Source organism: Mya arenaria, chromosome 5, assembly GCF_026914265.1.
Source record: "Mya arenaria isolate MELC-2E11 chromosome 5, ASM2691426v1".
Lineage (NCBI taxonomy): Eukaryota > Metazoa > Mollusca > Bivalvia > Myida > Myidae > Mya > Mya arenaria.
Genome location: NC_069126.1, coordinates 42,395,147 through 42,412,050, shown reverse-complemented (window position 1 = coordinate 42,412,050; position 16,904 = coordinate 42,395,147). Strand labels below are relative to the sequence as shown.

The 16,904-nt window shown below is 31.9% G+C and overlaps 1 protein-coding gene across 1 annotated transcript in view; it reads left to right on the top strand.

Annotated features, from left to right (window-relative positions):
• LOC128235724 (uncharacterized) overlaps positions 1-16,904 on the top strand; it is a 31,986-nt gene continuing 15,082 nt past the window's right edge. Inside the window, exons 1-3 of the mRNA XM_052950525.1 lie at positions 1-73; positions 459-770; positions 1,008-1,129. Coding sequence (XP_052806485.1) covers positions 40-73; positions 459-770; positions 1,008-1,129 — 468 coding nt within the window. The 5' untranslated portion in view covers positions 1-39. The remainder of the gene's footprint in view (positions 74-458; positions 771-1,007; positions 1,130-16,904) is intronic.

Sequence of the window (16,904 nt, the reverse complement as noted above, 5' to 3'; positions counted from 1 at the left end):
ACGATTCTAGCCTTAAATGTATCTCTGGGAGAAGAAATAATGAAGTTGTGGAGCGTTTTGTTAATTTTGATAGGTAAGACATATATTTAACTATTTATCTCTACATTGAGCTTTTGTTTTCATCTATTTCTAAAATACTATTGGTAACATATTAGGTTAAGAGTCGTCTTCTAATGAAGTAACTTGATAATGGCTGCATTATGTACTAGTCTTCAATAAATAAAGCCATTACGACATAATACTGATTATGCGTCATCATATGTATATCAAGCTATTCCATAACCCTCGTTTATCGTTCAATAAAATTACATTCAAGCGACTATGAAAACATTAGTTTTAAGATAATGACCGTTTCTAAAACATTTATTTACGCACACCTATAATCTAGTTCTAGTGGCCTCGTTTCTACATAACGCATGTACTTATTTGATAAGAGCATATAATTCCTTGTTTTACAGGCAATGTGGCATCCATATACATCCTAAATAATCGCCTCATCCTGGACAAATCAAAACCCCTTTCAATTCAATGTTTTACCAACAAGAGCTCGGCAAATATTGAGTTTCGTTTAGAACTAATCCAAACATGTAATGTACTGTCAGTATCCGTTGTTAACGATGGCAGATTCCTGGTGTTTGTCGACAGTTTACATATTCCAAACTACTTTCAACTGGAATCGGTAAACACCTTCGACCAGTCCCTTTGTGGAACGTACACATGTATTGATTTGGACACAGGCCTTCAAGACTCTGTCAGCGTTTCTTTTAAAGGTATACAAACATTTCGAAATTAACGAATGGCGAATATTTATTGAAATACTGCAGATTTCAAAATGATATGAATGACATAATATTAAGGACATCGACGGTAATTACTTACGATGTTATTTAGATGTTTGTTTATAGCACTAACCATTTGGTAGATTAAACAAATACGTTATTTTACCAAAATACGGTACACATTATTATTACTTGGACTGCGTTTCTTATACATGATTTAAATTTAAGATTTTGACAACGACACATTCATCATTTACGAAGGAGACGCAGCTGTGTATATAACAACATCTTGCAGTTTCGGTGCAACTTTGTCAGAGATGAAAAATTCATGGTTCATTGAAGATTCAAACGTAAGTTTATTTTATCTAGCTGATTAGATTTGTTAACTTACATCCATTGAACCTTTTGATGACGTTGCGAACAATTATGCATATATATATATATATATATATATATATATATATATATATAGGCTTGTTATTGTACCTTTGACAAAATTCCTACATTTTAATGCTCAATGATCCATTTCACATTGATATTGCTTAAAACTTCAACTGACCGGAAATGCAACATAGTTCAAATCGTTATTGTATATAATTTAATATTTTTTTAGAAATTAATTGCAGTGGCATGCAAACGATTTATTATTTGATGTTTTTGTTCTAATGTGTTTCATTACCAGGTTCAAACATTCTCAGTTTACTTTCAAGGTGTCTGAAATGTTTCAAATATTTGGTAGGTAGCAACCAGATACTACTTTTAAAACTGCTAAATGGTACCCAGTACTTTAAACTTTGTGATTAAAATAAATTGTTTTATCGAATAAATGCTATTCTTTGTAAATTAACTGTGTCATTAACAAGTGGTTTAATTTTAATTTGCTTTAATTTGAGTAATTTCTCTCTGTGTTGAACCTAATTTACTTAGATTTCTTCTAAGGCACCAATCAACTTGAGGAATGTAAGTTTCAACAATACAGACTACTGCGTCAACGCAACGTGTGATGGTTCTCGTGCACAAAGGTTTTCATTCGGCCTTAATTTCACAAATCAGGATGGAATCTTTAGCAATGCTTCTGTCCGGGTAGAAATTGTCCATCCACGTTTTCCTCATAGACCACTCACATGGCGTTCTTCGAAAAAATATCCAGTCAAAGGTAACTATGTTAAAACACTTTTAGAACATGTGTTTTGGGCGGATTTTTAAACCTATTGGCGGTTTCATTGAACATTTACTTAAAAACACAAAAAAGATAAGTCTAAGAACAGTACTCCCAGACAACATGAACCGCTGGTAAAATGGGAATGATCTGTAATCTGTAGCAAAACATATGTCATCAGTTGTTTTATCATGGTTTCGTCATAAGGACCTTCTGCTTTGCTGCTTGACACTAAACCTATGAACGTTTGTAGACAATTTATTATCATGGGCGGACTCAATTGTGCCCCATTGATATTACGTTTCATTTGGCTTTATATACGAAGTTTATACACACTAAGATAAAGCATAGACTGATACGCACATAGAAATGGTTCGAATCGGTAAACATATGTAGTTATTTTTATTCGCGTACTATTATTTAGAAACTCTCAATTATTAAATGCTTTTAATTGGGGGAATCAATTGAAATCAAATCAAATTGAAAATCAATACTTATTGTTTACCAGACGATGTTTGATTTGGTCGATAGGTTTCCTTTTGCAATTGTGGTGTATTCATATACAGGTATAAAGCCTATACAAAATAAATAATCTTAGGGGCACAAAAGTAAATAGTTTGATTCCCTGTAGCGTCATTATGCTTGTATTTTTTGTCTTGCATGATTTCACGATTTGTTCGTTAGTTTGCATTAACAACTGGTGTTTAATTGTGCTAAACAATGTTTACATTGTTTTCAAGATGGCAACGTCGATGTATAGAAATCTAAAATCATATCATATGGATGCTCGCAAAAATGCAATCTCATTAAACTCATATCGTGACGTTCACTTCATTTCATTACGTTATGTACGATCTGAGAACATGACGTTAGAGGTCACCTCAAGTTAACCTTTATACCTTGCATATTGATAAGCAGGTGCACTAAATCATGACCAATGATAACGTTCGTAGCGTAGCAGGTTTGGTTAAAACTTTAAATGGCGTCGTTGTTGACGATGCTGACCCGGGATCTCCCTGCCCGCTTTAACAATTTCTTTCCGAAAATCAGTGACTGTTAGCCTTTGATAAATTAAGGAAGCGTGAAATAAATAACAAGGTCAAGGATGACAGTTCAATTGAATCGGAAAACGACAATAAAAACTTGATTTGATTAAATAAAGTTATATAATGCTTTTACACGAGAGCATATCGTGTAAATGGATAAATAACATTATTAATTAGACCCATATATGATACACCACTACAAACCTTATGTGATGTTTTGAATTTGACAATGTAATACATATTCGCGAGCACGAGCAACATCATTGTCTAGATTCCTGGACCTGAACTTCGATCTCAGACTTTAATCACGGTGATTGACCAGTTAAATGCTGAAAGTTAGTCATTATTTGTACAAATCTATGCTTACAAGTGTTCATATTGATACATTGTTAATGTTATATGTAAACACCTAAGTATAGCATGTGTAAACTATCATCTATGCTAATCATGTTGCACAGTAAATGTTACTGTAAGCCAGGTAAGTTTTAAGTTGACTTGTATTTAATTGTGTAAAGCTCAGTCGGGTTTTTTCGTTATTTTTACGAGGGAAACCCCTGTGGTATAAACTGTTTTTACTGCATTGCAACTGCAATATTTTGGAACTTAGAAGAGTGAGGTTCATTTAATAAATAATAAGATATTTTTTTTATATTATCTTTTATTAGGAGAAGGATGTATCATCAAACAGGTTTTAAGATAATATAAAAAAACCAGGAGGCTGGGACCCTCTGCATTTGAGTAAAAAAATATTATATTTTTCAGAGAATGCCCCAAAAATATTTTGATTTAAGAGTAAAGACTGAATCAGGTGAATAATATGAATATTTTGTGGGGTATTTCATTTAAGTTATACTTAGAAATGTGAATTAGGGTGTTATTGTTTATGAGTATCATTCTAAATATTAATAATTACATTGGACATAATTGGTTTCGCCTTTGCCAACCCGACATCAGGTTTTGATATTTGGGAAGTGTTTCGGCTGATAAAATTAAGATTTTAAAATCTACTTCATCATCATGTTCAGTAATCACATCATTCGAGCGGAGTATTCTCGCGATATTGATAAAATACTGAGCGCACATAGCAAAAAACAACCTTCTTTTGTTACAAAAAACAACAACCTTCTTTTGTACCTTCTGATAAACTGGTTAAAAGCAGTCAACAGTTGGGTGTTTAGATGCTTTCACCACCTAAACTTTTTGTACTAAATTAATTGGGGCATTATATTTCACTTCAGAGAAATTTCTATCATATTTCGATTTCTTTTATAGTTTATACATGTAATGGAACAATCTGTAAAGAAAACATAGATTTTCTTTCAGCCATAATAGAGGGAGGATGAAGTGACATAATTATTCTCAAACGTCTGTATCTAACTCGGTGATTTGATTAATTATACTTCAAATATACAAGAAAAATAAATGAGATCATAGTATTCTGGAAGCAGTTTATCAAATAAAATAGATACCCGATATATGTAGCCTTAGTGTTCAAAACTATATTTTGTCCATTGGGATGGCAGTACTTTTCAAATCTGGTATACATTTATTAAGGTAAATCAGCATTCAGTAGTTATTGATTTAATGAAGTGAATCAGTAGGTTTGAACAGAAGCTGGGTCAGTTGACAAAATATCATCTCAAACACTAAGCTGCTAAATGGTGTGTCTGTCACATTAAGACATTTAATTTTGGTAAATTCAAACTAATAAACTTTAACCATAACATAAACATAACATATAGAGACACATTTAATACAACAATTAACAAATAAAATAGTTAATGATTGGTGACAAACTGTATTCATGTGCAGTATATATAGCTAATGAAGTGAATTTCACTGATCTGTATAAATGATCAAATTCATCATAGCTGATCATGTTTAATGTGAACTTCAAATATTTTGACTCCTGTTTTCTTTTTTCTTAACATATTGGTTTACATAATGGTTGCTGTTATGAGGCAGCCAGAATCCCAGTTGTTCTGCACTTCCATAGTATACCTTAATAATGAATTGAAAGAATAGTTGAATAAATAAATTCTGGATTCTAAGTAATAAAATATGTTAAGTCATCTAATATGATTTACTTTAAATTTCTACACTGATTTCCGTCTTTGACAGAGTGAAATAATAATTCTTAACAAGTATATTTCCAGACTTGAAATGTAATGTCATTCAAACTTTTAAAAAAACAAAACTTTTTTATCTTTTCACAAATATTGCAAACACATGGAATCCAAAGATGCTTTAATCATTAACTTCAAGTAGTATTATATCTACCTATTTTCTATTCCTTAAATAAAATAAAAACAAGTTTGATGAAAATTTTAATTGAATATGTTTTCACCTGTTCTGTTTGTGTCTAAGGATTACCATATGGATATGGTAAATACAGGAACACCTTCTTCTCAGACTTTCAGACAGCTGGACTTCCTGAATTGTTCAACTAAAAGAAATAAGTTGTCAAAAAACAAACACATTCATTTCACTTCATGTCAATGTAACATTAGTTAGTAACTTATTCTGCACACAAGAACATGTACATAAAATGTATTCTTTAAATAAACAGTGAAATTATAATTACTTGTTTTAATATTAGTGTAGGTCTATTTTTTAAGAATGTATTATTGTGGACAAGTACATCAGTAACATTCATCCATGGGACAAGATTAAATAAACTTGGAGAGTACTGTATTGCATTTTTTAAAGTACAAATACAATGAACAGTTACACACATGTTAAGCAGCACTTACCATCCATGATACCTGATACAGTAACTGCTAAGATATACGTCTGGTTCTGTCTGGTTCTGTATGTTGTAACCCACAGTTTTTCTCTAGCCAGCCAATCAGGGCACTGCTTGCAGCGCCCTCTCATTCTGTGATCATGAGGTAGTCATGTGGTCACAACAACTGTTAAAATAATCTAAACATTATAAAAATATTCAAATGTTAACTCAACCAGGGAAGATAGCTCAGATCATATTTGTTTTAAACTCTATGAAATGACAGTGTACAAGCTTTAATCTAAGGAATTTTTAAATTAATCTACAACTGCTAGTACATACCAATAAACTCTGCTTGTATCCTGGATGGGTGTCATCTGGTTTCAAATCCTTTATGATATCTGTATTGTAGGATATCCGGTTGGGGAAGAGAACTCAAAGACTCATATTTATACTGAAAAAATACATGGTTATTAATAAAATTCAGCTTATTTATTCAATAGTATTCATCTATGACTGTCATAAAATATTATCATTTACATTATTATTACAATATATTGGCGAAATAAACACTTTGTCTCCGCCAGGGCCTGGTTCACACATCAACTATGATGATCTACAATAATTTACAATATTAAAGTAACCTGCGAGGTTAAGTATGCCGGGGTAAGGCTCGAACCCACGACCGCCGGAACGCTAGCACGACGCTCTACGCAACTAAGCTAACCGGGCGGCTGGTTCTTACCGACACACAATACAATTTTGTATTTACGTTTCATAATCCGGTGTTTTTATTTAACTGTGCATTCCAATAATTCTTTCCAAGAAGGCCTTACAGAGTATCTAATGCTGCAGAAGAGTCATAACATTTGTACATACGAAATGAATAAATAATGTAATATATTTGGTGAAAATGAGTGTCAGTCAACTGGACAAAAAGCAAGTTCATAACTTTTCATGGACATCAGAATAACCCGTTAATATTATGGTATTAAACTATTCATATTTAATATTTTACTCACGCTTATGTATCCGCATCGTTTATAATAGGTCAATAGTTCGTAATGTTATGATCATATTAGAATTGGTTTACTAACAAACAAGTTCAATTTTCTAAGACGCCATTTTGTTTTTTGGTAGTGTTAATTACGGGAATACTTCAGTAATCAATGACACGTAAAAATAAACACTTAAAGAAATACAGGATGGAAAGTAATATTTATTATAAACTTAATCCAGTAGCAATCGGTTTACATCTACAAGTGACGGATGCCGGTGTTTACCTCGTAAATAAACGGCTATTGCAGCATCTTAAAATGGTGTCCTTTTAATGGCATCTGGTATACAGAGAGAAAAGTAGTTTTGGAAGAAACCCTGAAAGTTTTATCAAAACGACACCATTCTGAGCATACGAATTTGCTAAATTTTGTAAAATTGCCATATACTCACAGCTTAATTCGGCCATGACGTTTTGAGAAAACGTCAGCTTCGTGTTTGCCTTCGACGTAACGAGCAATTTCATTGGCTAGTGGAGAGGTCAATCTAAGGTGACCCCTTACGTGAAGTCCTCAGATCCACATAGCGTAACGTCGTGAAGCGTGTATTGGGGATCTGATTTTAATGAGATTGAAAAAAATTGTACATGTTTTCTTTTATTTCTATGACACTATTTTTAATAAGTCGATGGTTATACAAACTGCATCGTCCATCGAAAGAAAAATAAAAGACATCTCTTGCAATGCTCTATGAATGGTTAAACTTAGTGTCGTTTAGTTGTATGCCACGATTGTTAAAGGCACACAATGATTAATAAAGGGTTATTCAAAACAATATAGTTTTTAATATTATGCATTATTATGCTTAAGTCATTTTACAAAACACAACAACATACGATTCGGGTTCAGATCAGCGTTGACTTAAAAGGCAATATGTTTTGGCGCTATTTTGTTGGGGAATTGGTGGCCGATTGGCCAGAAAAAAAAAACATATAGAAATGATAATATTTTTAGCTCTACCTTACGCATATGCAATTTTAAGTTTCTAGCAATATAATCAAATGAGTTAAACATGATTATGCATAAACTTTAAAAGTGTATGTTTTTACATCAACCTATATTGTGAGCCTTTAAGATGTCGAATGAGTTTGATTGCGATTTTATAGTTAAATTTAGATTAAAAGACAGTTGATTAATAAAGAGCATTAATTATAATACTCCTAGAACAACGAGTAGGACAACTTAGCCGAAGTTCCTCTGCCAGCAGTGTCAGACAGATATTGTATTATTACTGCTGTTTAAAAACAGTTTAATTACGTCCGCACGAAAAATATAAACTATATTATATACGCAACAAAACACAGTATTCCTAGAACAATTGACAGTAATTTCGTATTAGTATCCATTATATATCATCCAAATAATGAACAACATGTATACATGTATGATACGGTCGTCGAAACCGTCACGTGTCAACCGAGCCTGTGGGCGCTTGATCTGAAACAATGCTAGTTGTGGTCGCTCGAAGCCCATGTGCAGGGTTTGTGCCATGGAGTTGCATGGATGGCTTGCTCGTCCGGTTTTTTATGTTGCTAAGAAATAAAACAAAACGCTGCCGATTACTGAATACTGAAATTGTAAGAAACTACATGGCAACACTTTTTATAATTTTTCACATAATACAAGATGCATCCGTTATATACTATTTGCTATCGAGTTCGAAATTTGCTTCTTGGGTTTACTGGGTTTAGGAAATCGTTTTTTTCTTTCATAAAGAATAAACACGTGCGGTCCAGCAATGTTTGACTTGAAAAAAAATATTCTAGTCTAGTCATGTGGTTAAGGTTTAGAATGCCTAACATCTAGGCAACAATTTGCAGGTTCACTGGAATGTAGGAAGTTTATCTGAGAAAACACGTTGACTCATACGATACGCGTCGTAATACATAAAATTATTTGCAAATATCAAATTCCCCTTTTCTATCGCGAACCCCATTTTGTTCCTCGTCTCATGTTATCATTCCTACTTTATTAAAATCTTTACCATATTCGCATTTATTTGCAAATATCTAATTCACTTTTTCTATTGCGAACCCATTCAAACAGTTAAACATTGAGTTTAATATAACAATATTAAAACCTGACTTTACATAATGATTTTTTTTACGTTGCTTATCTGTTATAAGACAGGGACGAAACTCAATCAATATTAAGCTACACTTAACGGTCTCCCTATGCATGTGCCTTTTTCCTAAAAATATGTGGAAATCTTAAACGTCTTTTTGGATAAACCCAAGTAAACAATGAAGTCGACATGGACCTTGCCGTCTATATTCAAACACCAATGTAAAGATGTTTGTATTTATAAACAGTCAATCTGAACTAAGCAATACATTGATGGTTGGAATTATGATAATATTACAATATGTCTACTTGATTTTTCTCATTTCAAACAATGACCATTTGTATCCAATTTCATAAATACTCTATTAACAAGGTCCTTTACCATGGTAACAAATGTATTATTCATTATCAGTTTATTACAAAATTAAAGAAAAGCTGTCTTAAACGGACAATATTATTATATTACATATTGTTCTATATAAAAACGAAAGGCGAATGGCAATCGTCTTAAACCCATTCAAAGGGTCCAACATATATAATTATGTGCCTAAGGTTCCTGATAGCATTCTGTACAGATGTGTTTGTTATAGTCAAATATAAGATATATGTACGAAGTCAAAGTCGCCAACGAGCGCGTCTTACATGTTATCACAGTTCGTTAAAAATGAATTCAATAAAGGAATTCCTGGAACGTTCGAAGTTACAATCTCTTACCTTTTCTGTTTGACTTATTACATTTGTCATTCTTGTTATTTCTTCACTTTCACGCGTCACCTGCTGACTGAGGTCAGAGTTAACTTCTTGCATTTTTTGCAGTTTCTGGAAATATTTATAACAATGTAGTGCATTGACCGTTTTTATAAACGAATGACTGATGGGAGCCCCGCCATTAGTCAAAAGCAGTGAAATACAGTCGAACCCCGTTTGCTCCAACTCACTTGGCTCGAACTTCACGTTGGCTGCATCTGGATTTAAAGGATTTCCTCTTCTAAAGGTAAGAATTCTCGCTTGGCTGGAATTTTCTGAGGCTTGAGGTATAATTGTAAAAATGACTTAGGAGCGTTTGTCCATGGGATGTTTTGTCCTACTTTCTTATAAGATGATCAGACTAAATAATCATGCTTATTAAATAAACGCAAATGACTTTCATTATAAGCTTCAAATCAACTCTTTACTATGGATACTTTTTCAGTCATTTGCCTGTGTGCCTATATTTGATTAAGTTAAAACTTGAATATTTTCACTCATTTCACATAAAACTGAGGTGTTTAAGATATGCTCCATTTGCTTGGGTTATATTTGAGCACATTACAGAAAGACTGCACGATATTTTAATTATTATTTAAAAACTAATAGATTGTGTTCCATTACATAGGCATTATAATAACGTATGCATGTATATACATGCCTATTTAATGCAACAAAAACTACAAATGTATTTAATATATATATATTTATTATTATTATTATTATTATTATTATTATTATTATTATTATTATTATTATTATTATCATTATTATTGTTATTATTATTATTATTATTATTATTATTATTATTATTATTATTATTATTATTATTATTATTATTAACGTTTTTATAGGGAAGGCAGCAAATATTATAATATTAAGTAGTGCCTATATTCTCGGATAATCCTCTCAGCAATATCAGACGGTGTCAGACATTCTGACAAGACGCAAACAATCTGTCAGACCAAAAGAAAATCTGTCAGACCGAAACAGATGGACCAAACTATTAACGGAACTCTATCAAGTTATCTATATACAATATTATTCTGGGTGGATCTTTTGACACCTGAAATGTTATAATTATGCTGCGTATTAACACGCTCAATATTAGTTGCCGTGTAAAAAACCCATGACCTCAAAGTCATAATTCAAAATTGGTAATACTAGTTTATCAATTAATTCCAATCTACGTTTTATTATTATATTTGTAAAATTGTATATATATTAATGAATTTTAAAAAGTGCTTTCCTTTACTGAGCTGCAAGTGTTATTTTTGTCTGATTAATTGAGCCACCGGCTGTAAATACAAAATCTGAATTGTGGAAGGCATTAACGACTTCTACCTTTTCACGATTATATTCAAAATTTAAGTTCTTCAGTAATAATCCTGACTTTCTAAAACCCATAACATTCGATACTCTAGTAAATTACCAAAAATCTTTCTGTAAGCACTCTGATATTTGAGAAAACAGAACAATATCACCTGCATATAGCTAACTTACTTTAAAACATATGCATCTCAATCCCTTTATCGCTATTTTGTGAAAGCGTTCTTTCTTAACAATTTAAGTATAATGAGACAAGCAAAGGAGATAAATATTATCCATGCCGCACTCCTAACATACAGGAAAAAATATTGCTTTGAGTATTGCTTACGTTAGCTCATGATTTGAAACAATGATACATGCTTCTTATAACATTAAAAACAAATGTTACAATTATTATTTTCTGGCATAGATTTGGTCTAATCACATAATCGAAAGCTTTGCTAAAATCTAAAATAACGCAACTTAACTTGTTATTATTGTCAATAATATAGGAAATGACTCCATGACGTACAAACACATTGTCCATAGTGCCAATCATTTTCCTTAAGCCAGCCTGAACTTCGATTTATATGAAATTATGCTCAGGCAAATTATCTAGTCTATTGCTTAGAATGTGTGTTTACCTCGAGTACTAAATAATGTTCACTTCTACAATTATTAGGATTATTGATACTGCATTTTAAATAGGAACAAAACAGTCCTTTTACCAATTATCTGGAATTATGCCTAAATTTGACCCTTTTTAAAAATTGCATGTTAACTTATTAGCATTTCATTTTTACCATATACGAAAAATTCATTTAGCATATTATCTGGACCTGAGTGTTTGAGAGATTTCAAGTAATGGCTTTTAAATATCTTCTTTTGAAATGTCTGAGTCTAATTCTGAAAACATAACTTGAAATTCATTATTTGCAAAAAGTTAGTTAAAATACATAATATCCCTTTCTGGATTTAATATGGTCACTTTGATAATTAATACATTGAAAAAAGTGTTCAAAAGTGAAAAGATTAATTTATTCATTTTGAAATAAAAACACATGATGTATTGGAGTAAAAAAAACACTTTAATATAGGGGTAATATCACGTCTCTTAAATTTCTGGTCAATTGCATTAAACTTCAATTTGTTTACTTAAATACAACAATCTGCTATCTTACTTTTCGTCAGCAGTCTTTTTAAACTAGTTTCCATAGATTTTCGCAAAAATTGGCTCGTTCCAAAACAAATAGTTTTTTTTTTCAAAACGTTTAGGCTAAAAATGTTTAAGGGTTTAATAATTGAGAAAAATAATAAGTGCGAATAAAATTGTGAAATAGTCTCAGATACTGTCTGATAAAACCCTATTGTCACCACGATTCTTTATTAAACAGAAAAGTAACAAAATGTACGGAAATGTCCAACGGTATCACTGACTCGACTTTACATGCTCTAAATATACGAATATGCTTTTGGTTTTGTCGAACGTTGATTGCGATTGAGAAAAATGCATTTTTTCATAATCTTATTGGCTACAATGTATTGTGAGTGTTAAGCAGATTCATTTATATATGAATATTGGTTGACATGTCTTCACTACTACTAAAACAAACTGGGCCTTTAAGCAAGCCACGTGATATGTAAATGTGTTTGTCCCTTGCTATTTTTGTTTTCTTTCACTCTTTTGCATGTCGATATAAATGTATGTTTTGTATCATACTGGGGTTTAAAAGTGTCAAATATATAAGTGAAATAGTTTAGATATACATAAACTTAGATAAATTTATGGTACTAAAACATAATATGACTTAAAAGTCTTGAAAAAAATACATGCACTTATTCGTACAAGTTTGTTTTCAACCAGATGTAAAGAAATGAACCTTTTGTTGGAAGGCAAGACGAAATGGTCAGTTTTGTTGATCTAGATTGATAAGGATTAATGTGTACATGCATATTTCACTGTAAAATGTCTAATTTAAAAACAGAACTCTATATAAACATGAATTTTGCAAGGCTTTGTAGAATATTATAAAATTGAAATTAAGTTCATGAAGTGTTGACATGATGATTGTCAAATACACATTTTTAATTAATTTTGAAGGAAAGATTATCTAATTCATGTAGCTTTTATTTGTAATCATGCTTTCGTTATTTGTTCAACTTTTTAGTACAATGATGCATTGTACTATGAAACTCTATGATCACACAGTTTTACACCTTTTCATGTTATAAGGCAGACTGCGTGTGATATTCATAGTTTTAAACAATGACTGCATCGTATCTTTCAAAAGTTGTTGCATTTTGTCCTCTGATTTGTATTCCTCCGTCTGCAGATAGAGTTGGGATCCCTCATCATAGAAGTAATTGTTAAGTTTCCTCGAGTAAATTTAATGCATACTTTGATGAGATTTACCTTTTTCTTTTCTTTTTTTTAATTTAGGATTGTTGGGATAAGAGTGAGTTGTGTGCACTTCAACTGGTTTTACATTTTACTGACCGTTCTATGTCTTCGGCGTTTACATATTGCCATTATACCGGGTTAACGTCTAAACGTTTTGCTACTAAGCTTGTGTCTGTAGCTTTTCGCATAAATAGTCATTTATAATTTGAAATAACAAAAGGTATTTAAAAAAAAAACAAAGCAACATAAATGTTTAGATTATTCTGCTGTATTGGTCTTAGTTATACCAGTACTTGTATTTTCCATTTTAATACAAGCAGGATAAAAAAAATTCTCAATTTTACATATTACTTTTTTTAGTTTATGTCATGTTTCACTAAAATGCCTTTGTTATCATGATTGGCAATTTAAAGGGTTGGGGGTCCTTTTGATTGTCATTATTAAAAGTAATTGATGTAAAGTTGGGCCACGATTATGAATCATATTAAAATAGATTTTTGTCTATTAAATTATATCAAAAGTACAGTAACTGTTTACTGTAATATGATTTATGACAGCTTTATTGTTATATGCGTTTATATATTGAATACAAGGTGTTTTTTTATTATGTTTGTTACTTTTTCTTCTTATTAATAATTGGTAAAATGTTTGGCTACGCTTTACAATCATATGTTTTTTTGTTCAATGGCATTCACTAAAAGTAAAAGATAAATCACTCTTGTTTGAAATAATATGTTGTGCAATCATGATTGTTTGCGGTAAGTTGTACTTGTTTTGTTTGATACATACTTCTTATATATGTGTGTACCTTATCATATGTATGGCTGCCCTATCAAAAGTGAATTGAGAACAACCCAATGTTGATCATGTTATATATAGGGGACTTCGATTAAACTAGTGACATTATTGAAGCAAACGAAGATCATCCAAGCGAAATGCGTTTATCCGCACGAAGATACTACTGAGTCTTTACGGAAGCGATGATGATGATGATGATGATGATGATGATGATGATGATGATGATGATGATGATGATGATGATGATGATGATGATGATGATGATGATGATGGTGGTTGTGGTGGTGGTGATGATGATGATGATGATGATGATGATGATGATGATGATGATGATGATGATGATGATGATGATGAGGATGATGATGATGATGAGGAGGAGGAGGAGGAGGAGGAGGAGGAGGAGGAGGAGGAGGAGGAGGAGGAGGAGGAGGAGGAGAAGGAGGAGGAGAAGGAGGAGGAGGAGGAGGAGGAGGAGGAGGAGGAGGAGGAGGAGGAGGAGGAGGAGGAGGAGGATTAGGATGAGGATGAGGATTAGAATGATGATGATGATGATGATGATGATGATGATGTTATATATAGGGGACTTCGATTAAACTAGTGACATTATTGAAGCAAACGAAGATCATCCAAGCGAAATGCGTTTATCCGCACGAAGATACTACTGAGTCTTTACGGAAGCGATGATGATGATGATGGTGGTGGTGATGATGGTGATGATGATGATGATGATGATGATGATGATGATGATGATGATGATGATGATGATGATGATGATGATGATGATAAACAGCCTTTACACATTTAGAATATAGGGCGTCTTAAGGAACTTATAATGAATTGAACATATTTAAACAAACCATCTTAACTGAATCAAAGTTAAAACGTATTTGAAGGGGCTGTCTCACGTATGATAAAATAACAAAAAAAAATAAAAAAAATGTCGAAAACTGACATAAACTTGGCACTTGGTGTACATTGCATGGAAACTTACTAACTGGAGTACCACATAGTTTACAATTAATTTAAGTTTAGCAGTTATTTCGTGTTTTTCCATTAAAAAAAGATTACTGGGTATGTCTACCAGGTATAATTCATTCCCTTTGCATGATAAGCTAGTCGGTGTTATCACGTGATATTACCGAGGTAGGTGTATAGCTTGATTATGTCACCCGAGTAGAATAAGCCTTTGTAGCTCAGTGAGTAAGACGCTGGACTTCAATTTTGGCGACGCGGGTTCGAACCCGGTCTCCGACACAATTTTTTATTTTGTTTATTTTGGTACATTTTTACAATTATGATAGCAAAGCGTAACACATTCTATAAGATAATTGTCCTGAGATTCGTTACAGAAAAAAAAACTTTTTGGGTGCCAATCTGTGACACAGTCCCTTTAAAGCTTTTCAAAACAATAATAAACAATTAAGAAGTATGTATTAATTTTTGTCGAATTTTCATAGTATTGAAGTGCAAACCAAGTATGCCTTCTTTCACGCAATATAAAAACTCTTAAAGTAACTGACACATATGTGTATATAAATGTCACCGTGTGACTTTCTCTTTCAAATTCTGTTGGAAAATTATTGTCTTTTTTTTTGGTTACATCTTATTTTTCTATGATATTTACTTTCATAATTTCCTAAAGAGACTTTTGTCAGTCATTTTAATTGCAATTGAGTGTTTTGACATTTCTGATAAGATTTTATTGCTTCCTCTTCTTAATTATTATCAGTTAATTATCTCAGATCATAATCATAAACCTTACTCCTTGAGACTTTGACACTTCTCAATTATCTCAGACTTAATCTAATTGTAAATTTTATTTTTGACAATAATTATTTTTGAGTGACACTTTCTAAAATCTTCGATCATTATCTTTTTATCACTAAATTCTGATTGGTAACTTCTACTCTTTAAGTTAGTATATAAGTATGTACATTTTTTATTTAAAAAAAGAAAAAGGAGAAATATATACATTAGAGATACATATAAACTAGGAACTTTGTACTTCTTCTTTTACTAAGGAAATATCTTTGAACTACTTTTTTGTGACTATATAATTAATTCACTTACTTTCATAACTTAATATATCACATGGACTATTGCATGTTTCTTGTTAAATAAGTCTTTGGATTTATCTTTGTTAACTATTCAACTTAAATGTGGAATTAATAAAGAACCAACTTTTAAACATCTTAATTGGACTTGAGTTGTTAATCAAAGTGAACCATTAAACGTGATCTGAACTTAAACGGTAACTCGCAGTTGTGCCAGCTAATTCCCCAAATTAATGGCCAACTGCACGTGCCCCTTAGACAGTGTGGCTCGGGCTCGGTGACCACCCCTACTATACCGGAGTGTATATGCTGGCCCGTTCCCGACGCTGCACGACTTAACTGGGGTGCGCGGTGCCATAAATATAGAATATTATGATACAACAAGAATGAAATTTGTGTCAGGTAAATTGCAGTATTACACTAAACCATGTGCGATTTAATACCGTATTACACTAAGCTTTGATAGGTATTGTAAATAATCATCCTTAGATATGATAATCTAAGTACTAAGCCCTTATAAGTTTAAAACAGTATAACACTAAGCTATTAAAGATTGTGAGTATGTGCCTCATTAGGCAATGATACATTTAGAACAGAAAAAAAGTTAATATATGATGTGTTTGATACAGTATCAAACTTCAGAAATATTGGTTAAATACCTTATCAAACTAAGCTATGATATACTACATTATCATAATAATCTATTACAGGTTGAGTATAAATCGCAATAATTTATATTAGGCTAAGTTCATGATCATACTTTGTTAT